Below are 10,504 nucleotides of genomic sequence, written 5' to 3' on the forward strand. Positions count from 1 at the left end.
ATAAAGTCCAGACATGTCATAATGGTGCAGGCCTCATCATCACACTGACATCATAAAGCCCTGACACCTCATAATGGTGCAGGGCTCATCATGGCACTGACCTCATATACCCAGACATGTCATAATGGTACATGTCTCCTCATGGCACACTGACCTCAGAAAGCCCAGACATGTCATAATGGTGCAGCCAGCATCATCGTACTGGCACCATAAAACCCAGACATGTCATAATGTTGCAGGTCTCATCGTCACAGTGATATAATAAATCTTGGACAAGTCATAATGGTGCAGGCCTCATCATCACACTGACCTAAAAAGTCCAGACACGTCATAATGGTGCTGGCCTCATCATCACAGTGACCTCATAAAGCCCAAACATGTCATAATGGTGCAGGCCTCATCATCACACTGACCTCATAAAGCCCAGACACCAGATAATGATTGAGGCCTCATCATCACAGTGACCTCATAAAGCCCAGACATGTCACAATGGTGCAGACCTCATAATAACATTGACATCATAAAGTCCAGACATGCCATAATGGTGCAGGCCTCATCATCACAATGACCTGATAAAGGCCAGACATGTCATAATGGTGCAGGTCTCATCATGGCACTGACCTCATAAAGCCCAAACATGTCATAATGGTGCAGGTCTCATCATAACACTGACTTCATAAAGTCCAGACATGTCATAATGGTGCAGGCCTCATCATCACAGTGACCTCAAAAAGACAAGACACCTCATAATGGTGCAGGCCTCATCATCACAGTGACCTGATAAAGCCCAGACACGTCATTATGGTTCAGGCCTCATCATTGCACTGACCTCATAAAGCCCAGACATGTCAAAATGGTGCAGGATTCCTCAAGGCTCTGACCTCATAAAGCCCAGACATGTCATAATGGTGCAGGTCTCCTAATGGCATTGACCTCATAAAGCCCAGACATGTCATAATGATGCAGGCCTCGTCATGGCACTGACCTCATAAAGCCCAGACACCTCATAATGATTCAGGTCTCATAATCACAGTGACGTCATAAAGCCCAGACACCTCATAATGGTGCAGACCTCATCATCACAGTGACCTGATAAAGCCCAGACACCTCATTATGGTGCAGGTCTCATCATGGCCCTGACCTCATAAAGACCAGACACCTGATAACGGTGGAGGCCTCATCATCACACTGACCTGATTAAGCCCAGACACGTCATAATGGTGCAGGTTTCTTCATCAGACTGACCGCAAAAAGCCCAGACATGTCATAATGGTGTAGGCCTCATCATCACGCTGACCTCATAAAGCCCAGACACCACATAATGGTGCAGGTCTCATCATCACACTGACCTCATAATGCCAAGACACCTCATAATGGTGCAGGTGTCATCATGGCACTGACCTCATAAAGCCCAGACATGTCATAATGGCGCAGGCGTCACTGACCTCATAAAGCCCTGTCACCTCAAAATGGTGCTGGCCACATCATCACAGTGACATAATAAAGCCCAGACATGTCATAATGGTGCAGGCCTCGTCATCACACTGACCTCATAAAGCCCAGACACCTCATAATGGTTCAGGCCTCATCACCACACTGATTTGATAAAGCCCAGACATGTCATAATGGTTCAGGCCTCGTCATGGCACCGACCTCATATAGCCCAGACACGTCATAATGCTGCATGTCTCACCATCACACTGACTTCATAAGGCCCAGACATGTCATATTGGTGCAGGCATCATCATCACACTGACGTCATAAAGTCTAGACATGTCATAATAGTGCAGGCTTCCTCATGGCACAGACCTCATAGAGCCCAGACATGTCATAATGGTGCAGGCCTCGTCATGGCACTGACCTCATATAGCCCAGAGACGTCATAATGGTGCAGATCGCATCATCACAGTGACCTCATAAAGCCCAGACCCCTCATAATGGTGCAGGTCTCATCATCACACTGACCTCATAAAGCCCAGACACGTCATAATGGTGCAGGTCTCTTCATCACACTAACCGCAAAAAGCCCAGATATGTCATAATGGTGCAGGCCCCATCATGGCACTGACCTCATAAAGCCCAGACATGTCAAAATGGTGCAGGTCTCCTCATGGCACTGACCTCATAAAGCCCAGACACGTCATAATGGTGCAGGTTTCATCATCAAACTGACCTCATAAAACCCAGACATGTCATAATGGTGCAGGCCCCATCATGGCACTGACCTCATAAAATTCAGACATGTTTTAATGGTGCAGGCGTCACCATGGCACTGACCTGATAGAGCTCAGACATGTCATAATGGTGCAGGTCTCCTCATCACAGTGACCTCATAAAGCCCAGACATGTCATAATGGTGCAGGCCTCATCATCACACTGACCTCATAAAGCCCAGACACTACAAAATGGTGCAGGTCCCATCATGGCACTGACCTCATAGAGCTGAGACATGTCATAATGGTGCAGGCCTCATCATCACACTGACATCATAAACCCAGACAACACATAATGGTGCAGGCCTCATCATCACAGTGACCTCATAAAGCCCAGACACCTCATTATGGTGCAGGTCTCATCATGGCACTGACGTCATAAAGCCCAGACATGTCATAATGGTGCAGGTCTCGTCGTCACAGTGACCTGATAAAGGCCAGACATATCATAATGGTACAGGTCTCATCATGACAGTGACCTCATGAAGCCCAGACATGTCATAATGGTGCAGGTCCCATCATGACACTGACCTCATAAAGCCCAGACACCTCATAATGGTGCAGGCGTCATCATGGCACTGACCTCATAGATCCCAGTCATGTTATAATGGTGCAGGCCTCCTCATTGAACTGACCTCATAAAGCCCAGACACGTCATAATGGTGCAGGCCTCATCATCACAGTGACCTCATAAAGCCCAGACATGTCATAATGTTGCAGGTCTCATCATCACAGTGATCTCATAAAGCCCAGTCATGTTATAATAGTGCAGGCGTTACCACGGCAGTGACCTCATAGAGCTCAGACATGCCATAATGGTGCAGGTCTCCTCATCACAGTGACCTCATAAAGCCCAGTCATGTTATAATAGTGCAGGCGTTACCACGGCAGTGACCTCATAGAGCTCAGACATGCCATAATGGTGCAGGTCTCCTCATCACAGTGACCTCATAAAGCCCAGATATGTCATAATGGTGCCGACCTCGTCATGGCACCGACCTCATATAGCCCAGACACGTCATAATGGTGCAGGCGTCATCATCACAGTGACTTCATAAAGCTGAGACACCTCATAATGGTCCAGGCCTCATCATCACAGTGACCTCATAAAGCCGAGACACCTCATAATGGTTCAGGCCTCATCATCACAGTGACCTCATAAAGCTCAGACATGTCATAATGACGGAAGTCTCTTCATCACACTGACCTCATAAAGCCCAGACATGTCATAATGGTGCAGGCCTCATCATGGCACTGGTCTCATAAAGCCCAGACACCTCATAATGGTGCAGGTCTCATCATCACAGTGACCTCATAAAGCCCAGACACCACAAAATGGTGCAGGCCTCATCATAACAGTGACCTCATAAAGCCCAGACATGTCATAATGGTGCAGGCCTCATCATCACAGTGACCTCAAAAAACCAGACACCTCATAATGGTGCAGGCCTCATCATCACACTGACGTGATAAAGCCCAGACACGTCATTATTGTGCGGGTCCCATCATGGCACTGACCTCATAAAGCCGAGACCTGTCATAATGGTGCAGGCCTCATGATCACACTGTCCTCATAAAGCCCAGACACCTCATAATGTTGCAGGACTTATCATCACACTGATTTCATAAAGCCCAGGCATGTCATAATGGTGCAGGCCTCAACATCACACTGACATCATAAAGCCCTGACACCTCATAATGGTGCAGACCTCATTATCACAGTGACATAATAAAGCCCAGACATGTCATAAGGGTGCAGACCTCATCATCACACTGACCTCATAAAGCCCAGACATGTCATAATAGTGCAGGTTTCCTCATGGCACAGACCTCATATAGCCCAGACATGTCATAATGGTGCAGACCTCGTCATGGCACTGACCTCATAAAGCCCAGACATGTCATAATGGTGCAGGCCTCATTACCACACTGACGTCATAAAGCCCAGGCACGTTGTAATGGTGCAGGCCTCATCATCACACTGACCGCATAAAGCCCAGTCATGTCATAATTGTGCAGGCCTCATCATCACAGTGAGTTCATAAAGCCTAGACACCTCATAATGGTGCAGGCCTCATCATCACAGTGTCCTCATAAAGCCCAGTCATGTCATAATGGTGCAGGTCTCATCCTCACAGTGACGTCATAAAGTCCAGACACCACAGAATAGTGCAGGCCTCATCTTCACATTGACATCATAAAGCCCAGATATGTAATAACGGTGCAGGCCTCATCATCACACTGACCTCCAAAAGACCAGACACCTAATAATGGTGCAGGCCTCATCATCACAGTGACCTGATAAAGCCCAGACACGTCATTATGGTGTAGGCTTCATCATGGCAATGACCTCATAAAGCCCAGATATGTCATAATGGTGCAGGCCCCATCATGGCACTGACCTCATAAAGCCCAGACATGTCAAAATGGTGCAGGTCTCCTAATGTCACTGACCTCATAAAGCGCACACAGGTCATAATGGTGCAGGTTTCATCATCAAACTGACCTCATAAAACCCAGACATGTCATAATGGTGCAGGCCCCATCATGGCACTGACCTCATAAAACCCAGACATGTTTTAATGGTGCAGGCGTCACCATGGCACTGACCTGATAGAGCTCAGACATGTCATAATGGTGCAGGTCTCCTCATCACAGTGACCTCATAAAGCCCAGACATGTCATAATGGTGCAGGCCTCATCATCACACTGACCTCATAAAGCCCAGACACTACATAATGGTGCAGGTCCCATCATGGCACTGACCTCATAAAGCCGAGACCTGTCATAATGGTGCAGGCCTCATGATCACACTGTCCTCATAAAGCCCAGACACCTCATAGTGGTGCAGGACTTATCATCACACTGATGTCATAAAGCCCAGACATGTCATAATGGTGCAGGCCTCAACATCACACTGACATCATAAAGCCCTGACACCTCATAATGGTACAGACCTCATTATCACAGTGACATAATAAAGCCCAGACATGTCATAAGGGTGCAGGTCTCAGCATCACACTGACCTCATAAAGCCCAGACATGTCGTAATAGTGCAGGCTTCCTCATGGCACAGACCTCATAAAGCCCAGTCATGTCATAATGGTGCAGACCTCGTCATGGCACTGACCTCATAAAACCCAGACATGTCATAATGGTGCAGGCCTCATTACTACACTGACGTCATAAAGCCCAGGCACGTCGTAATGGTGCAGGCCTCATCATCACAGTGACCTCATAAAGCCCAGTCATGCCATAATGGTGCAGGCCTCATCATCACAGTGAGTTCATAAAGCCTAGACACCTCATAATGGTGCAGGCCTCATCATCACAGTGACCTCATAAATCCCAGATATGTCATAATGGTGCAGGCCTCATCATCACACTGATGTCATAAAGCCCAGACATGTCATAATGGTGCAGGTGTCATTCTCACAGTGACGTCATAAAGCCAGGACACGACATAATGGTGCAGGTCTCATCTTCACATTGACATCATAAAGCCCAGATATGTAATAATGGTGCAGGCCTCATCATCACACTGACCTCCAAAAGACCAGACACCTAATAATGGTGCAGGCCTCATCATCACAGTGACGTGATAAAGCCCAGACACGTCATTATGGTGTAGGCTTCATCATGGCAATGACCTCATAAAGCCCAGACATGTCATAATGGTGCAGGCCCCATCATGGCACTGACCTCAAAAAACGAGACACCTCATAATGGTGCAGGCCTCCTCATGGCACTGACCTCATAAAGCCCACACATGTCATAATGGTGCAGGTTTCATCATGAAACTGACCTCATAAAACCCAGACATGTCATAATGGTGCAGGCCCCATCATGGCACTGACCTCATAAAACCCAGACATGTTTTAATGGTGCAGGCATCATCATCACAGTGACCTCATAAAACCGAGACACCTCATAATGTTGCAGGCCTCATCATCACAGTGACCTCATGAAGCCCAGACATGTCATAATGGTGCAGGCCTCCTCATGGCACTGACCTCATTATGCCCAGACATGTCATAATGGTGCAGGCCTCATCATCACATTGACACCATAAAACCCAGACATGTCATAATGGTGCAGGCCTCATCACCACACTGATCTGATAAAGCCCAGACATGTCATAATGGTGCAGGCCTCATCATCACAGTGACCTGATAAAGCCCAGACACCTCATAATGGTGCAGACCTCATCACCACACTGACGTCATAAAGCCCAGACACGTCATAATGGTGCAGGCCTCATCCTCACAGTGACCTCATAAAGCCCAGACATGTCATAATGGTGCAGGCCTCATCATCACAGTGACCTCATCAAGCCCAGACACCTCATAATGGTGCAGGCCTCATTACCACACTGACGTCATAAAGCCCAGACATCTGATAACGGTGGAGCCCTCATCATCACAGTGACCTCATAAATCCCAGACATGTTATAATGGTGCAGGCCTCATCATGGCACTGGTCTCATAAAACTAGTTTTGCATTTCTAAGAAAATCCCCTGAAAGCTCCAAAGACGATCGTGTCTATGAATCCGTGTCTGCCAGGGCGAAAGAATACAGCGCCGTGTCCCCAAGACAGGGTCCAGAGAGTTAGGGGAAGGTCCAACGTCCATCTCCCGACAACGACAGCCGCCCCGCTGGCGCACGCAGCTCTCTGCACCCTTTAGCAACGCGCGCGAGAAATTCGGGTCTGTGACCCGGGAGCTGCCCGTAGAAAGGAATAAAATCGCCGATCCGGAGGTTGGCGTGTGAACACTTTCTGATGATCTCACTGCCTTCCGTTGTCTCCACCAATGTGTCCTAGTGCCCCTGGGCTCTGCCTGCAGACACTGACGGGGAGATAAAGACAAAAAGCCGTCAGAATGGCTTTTTGCACTGGATGTTGTTTCCCAAAAGACAGGGCACAGAAAGAGTCAGGACCGTACGGAGAAGAATTTGATGAGACTGTCAAGGTGTGCAGTTGTGGAAGTGCCCATTAGAATTTGCTGGAGAGTTGAGTGCAGGAAAGAGAGGTGGATTTTTGGAGTCACTGAAGAATGGGAAGCTGCGCGACTGAGCTAAGCAAGAGAGAAAGGAAAGTAGAAAAGGGGAAGGACGGACTGCAGGAGGTCTCTGAAGGACAGAGAGTAAAGCAAGGAAATGGGAACGGCTCGACAAAGAAAAGACCGGTGAGTGTTCCGAGGGAATACTTTATGGAGCAGAGGGAGGGACGGACGGAAGGCTAGTTGGGAGACTGAGCTCTGTGAAGAACCTGCCAGGCAGGACGGCAGCCTCGAGGGACCTGCACCACAACTCCAGCCGCGGCCCGCCTGTCCCCAGGCACCAGCCTTGTGTACCGAGCAGAACCGCGGCCAGCGCCGCCAGTCCCTCTCTCCGCCGGCGCCGAATGCGCCGATCCGCCGCCCGGCTTCTCGCTGCCTCCGATAGCCCCGTCTCTGCTCCGGCCGGGCCACCTCCTCTCCGCCTCCTCTCCGCCTCCTCTCTCTCCTCTGTCTTCGTCTCCGTCCACTGTTCTCGTCTCCATCCACCTTCCTCCTCATCCAACTCAGCCCGGGTACTGTACCGGGGCGCCGACGCCTCTCGGGCTCTCGTCAGGTGCGGGCTGGATGCGGAGGGCCGGCGAGAGCGGCGGCAGCAGGGCGGCGGTCGGAGCTCTGCACCGTGGAGGCGGCGGGGCCGGGCTAGGTGGGAGGGGTGAGGATTGGTCTCGAGGAGTTCAAGATTGACAGACCATGAGCTTTTTTCGTGGCCATCATCTCTTCTCTCTCATCTCTCTTTTGCTGGCCCGGGGAAACTCCTGAATTGTCCTCCACGGCACGTGCTTTTGAGAATGCTCGCGGGGCAAGAGAGGCAGAACATCCCTCCCGGCTCAGCTCCCCGGGTCAGCCTCTCCTGGCCTGTCTCGGGGAGCATCCCTGCTGGCAGCAGGAGCACTTCTGCTAGTGACAAAGGTAACCTGGGCTTTTGTCAGGGGCTGTGGTACCAGTGCTACGGCGAGGCAGTGCATAGGAGAAGCACCTTCCCCAGAGAAAACTCGGATGTGGCATGGCATCTCCCACCTGCTTTGAACTTCCTGGAGATGCAACCTCCGTGAGGAGATCTCTTCTCTTTCCCTCCTCCTGCTCCTCTTACTCAGAGGACCAGGGAACAGCCTGTCACATCTGAACTGCATGTGGTGGAAGCAGCACATCTGCAGCAGGTTGAGGGGCGCTCAGAGGCGGGACTTCATGGTATTAAACAAACCCTAAAAGATATCTTTGGAATTTCATGGAATCAAAGAGGGAAAAAAAAGAATTCAATCCAATGACCAGAAACCATTGGATCGAACATTTCTTTAATATGTCAGCTGGGAATACATGGGGTACTCTGCCCTGCATGGATCAAACATCTAGTATAAATTTTGGAATATAAATACAGTGATGCTTGAGAGACCCCTTCCCCCTTCACCAGCAGTGGAGAATTAGGTTATGATTTTGATGTCATATAGCATCTTGGGTTTTATTCGTGGAGCAAGACTGCCATCTAGCGTCCATTTCTTCGGGGGGGGGGCAGTCATGTTCGGAGAGTGGTCTTCTCGCTAATCAGGCCTCCTAGCGTCCCTGCTTGATCTATCCGATCTCTAACTCCTAAATTAAATGTTCTAGGACCAACTAAGACATGTGTCTTAGAACTTCCCATTTGCCTAAACAATATTTAATTGACTTTCTTCTTAACAGAACAATCTCTTATTAAAGAACATTTCAGAGGTACGTAAGCTAATTTCTTGAAGATGGGCATACGATACACTCTCTATTCGTTTCCATGTGTTATCTACATTCTCTCTCCTAAAAATAACTGAAGTCTTAAAAGAATTAGGATATCATTTTTATCTAAGATAAAGCTTCTGATGTACATTTTAGTGCCATTGTGAAAATATGGGGCTTCACGTAACACCTGGAACACTGAACACTGCAGATTCCCCTGGAATCAAAGGGCCATTGTGACACTCTAGGGCCTCATGGAAGAGGGAGGCAGTGCAGAGAGACCTCAAATTAGAGGTTTGGGCAATCATCCACCAGAGGAAGTTCAACAAGGGGAAGTGCCAGATTCTGTCCCTGGGATGGGGCAACCTCGGTTGTACGGACAGACTGGGAATGACATGCTGCATAGCAGTGCTGGAAAATGGCCTCTGGGATCGTGGTGGATGGCCAGCTGGCCAAGAGTCAGTGGTGCCCTGGCGGGGGCTCACTGCTCGCTTACACAAGGGTTTTCAGACACACGAGTCCTTCCCTTGCACACACCCAGACAGACAGTTCATGGCAGCAGGGACAGTATCTCCTGGGGCTCCTGCTGCCACACCCGGAGCCTGGATACATCTCAGCCCTTGTGAGGTACCACTTGCTCTGCCACTATCTGAGAAGCCCCATGGCCGGAGGGATGGGCACGGGGAGTTCTGTCCACAGAAGCACACCCCAGAGCTGCATCCAGGGGCTTTGCCAGGGTTTAGTACCGTAAATTCAAAGTGACACCAGACACTCTTTGTCCCACAGAACTTCAAGGCTCCCCCATGAGGCTGATGGCAATTGTACTTGCTCAGGGTCATCTCCCCACACCACCACCAGGTGTGTGCTCAAGACTTGTCTCTTCAATGCAAAGAGAGTCACCCTCTCTAGTCCTTCCGTGTCTCTCCAGGGAAGGTTAAAGAACTTCTGTGGGCTGGATGAGAAGCCAGTGCACATGGGAATGGACAACGCCCTTCCCTGGTGGTCCTTCATGTCCTTCTACTGAGTTGAGAGCAATGGGAAAGGGAATGAACCTTTTGACTGTGCCTCAGAGTGCCCGTCAACCTCCTGCAGATGTGCTGGTTCAAACACATCCAGTTCAGATGTGACAGGCTGTTCCCTGCTCCTCTGAGTAAGACGAGCAGGATGAGGGACACAGATCTCCTCACAGAGGCTGCATCGCCAGAAAGTCCAAAGAAGGTGGGAGATGCCATACCACGTCCGAGCTTTCTCTGGGGATGCTGCTTCTCCCATGCACTGCCTCTCCGTAGCACTCGTGCCACATCCCCTGACAAAAGCCCAGGTGGTCTTTGTCACCAGCAGAAGTGCTCCTGTTACCTGTAGGGATGATCCCCGGGACAGACCAGGAGATGCTGACCCGGGGAGCTGAGCCAGGAGGGATGTTCTGCCTCTCGTGCCCCTCGAGCATTCTCAAAAGCACGTGCCGTGGAGGACAATTCAGGAGGCTCCCCGGGGCCAGCAAAAGAGAGATGAGAGGGAAGAGATGACGGC

At 49.8% G+C, this 10,504-nt stretch overlaps 1 protein-coding gene across 1 annotated transcript in view; it reads left to right on the forward strand.

Annotated features, from left to right (window-relative positions):
• Positions 1 to 7,617: 7,617 nt before the first annotated feature.
• The window catches only part of LOC113987857 (ribosomal oxygenase 2-like), a 37,965-nt gene continuing 35,078 nt past the window's right edge, over positions 7,618 to 10,504 (forward strand). The window contains exon 1 of the mRNA XM_039380004.1: positions 7,618 to 7,916. Within this exon, the coding sequence (XP_039235938.1) occupies positions 7,618 to 7,916 (299 nt within the window). The remainder of the gene's footprint in view (positions 7,917 to 10,504) is intronic.

This window comes from Pipra filicauda, unplaced genomic scaffold, assembly GCF_003945595.2.
Source record: "Pipra filicauda isolate LSUMZ 115617 unplaced genomic scaffold, ASM394559v2 scaffold1061_size64898_pilon, whole genome shotgun sequence".
Taxonomy (NCBI): domain Eukaryota; kingdom Metazoa; phylum Chordata; class Aves; order Passeriformes; family Pipridae; genus Pipra; species Pipra filicauda.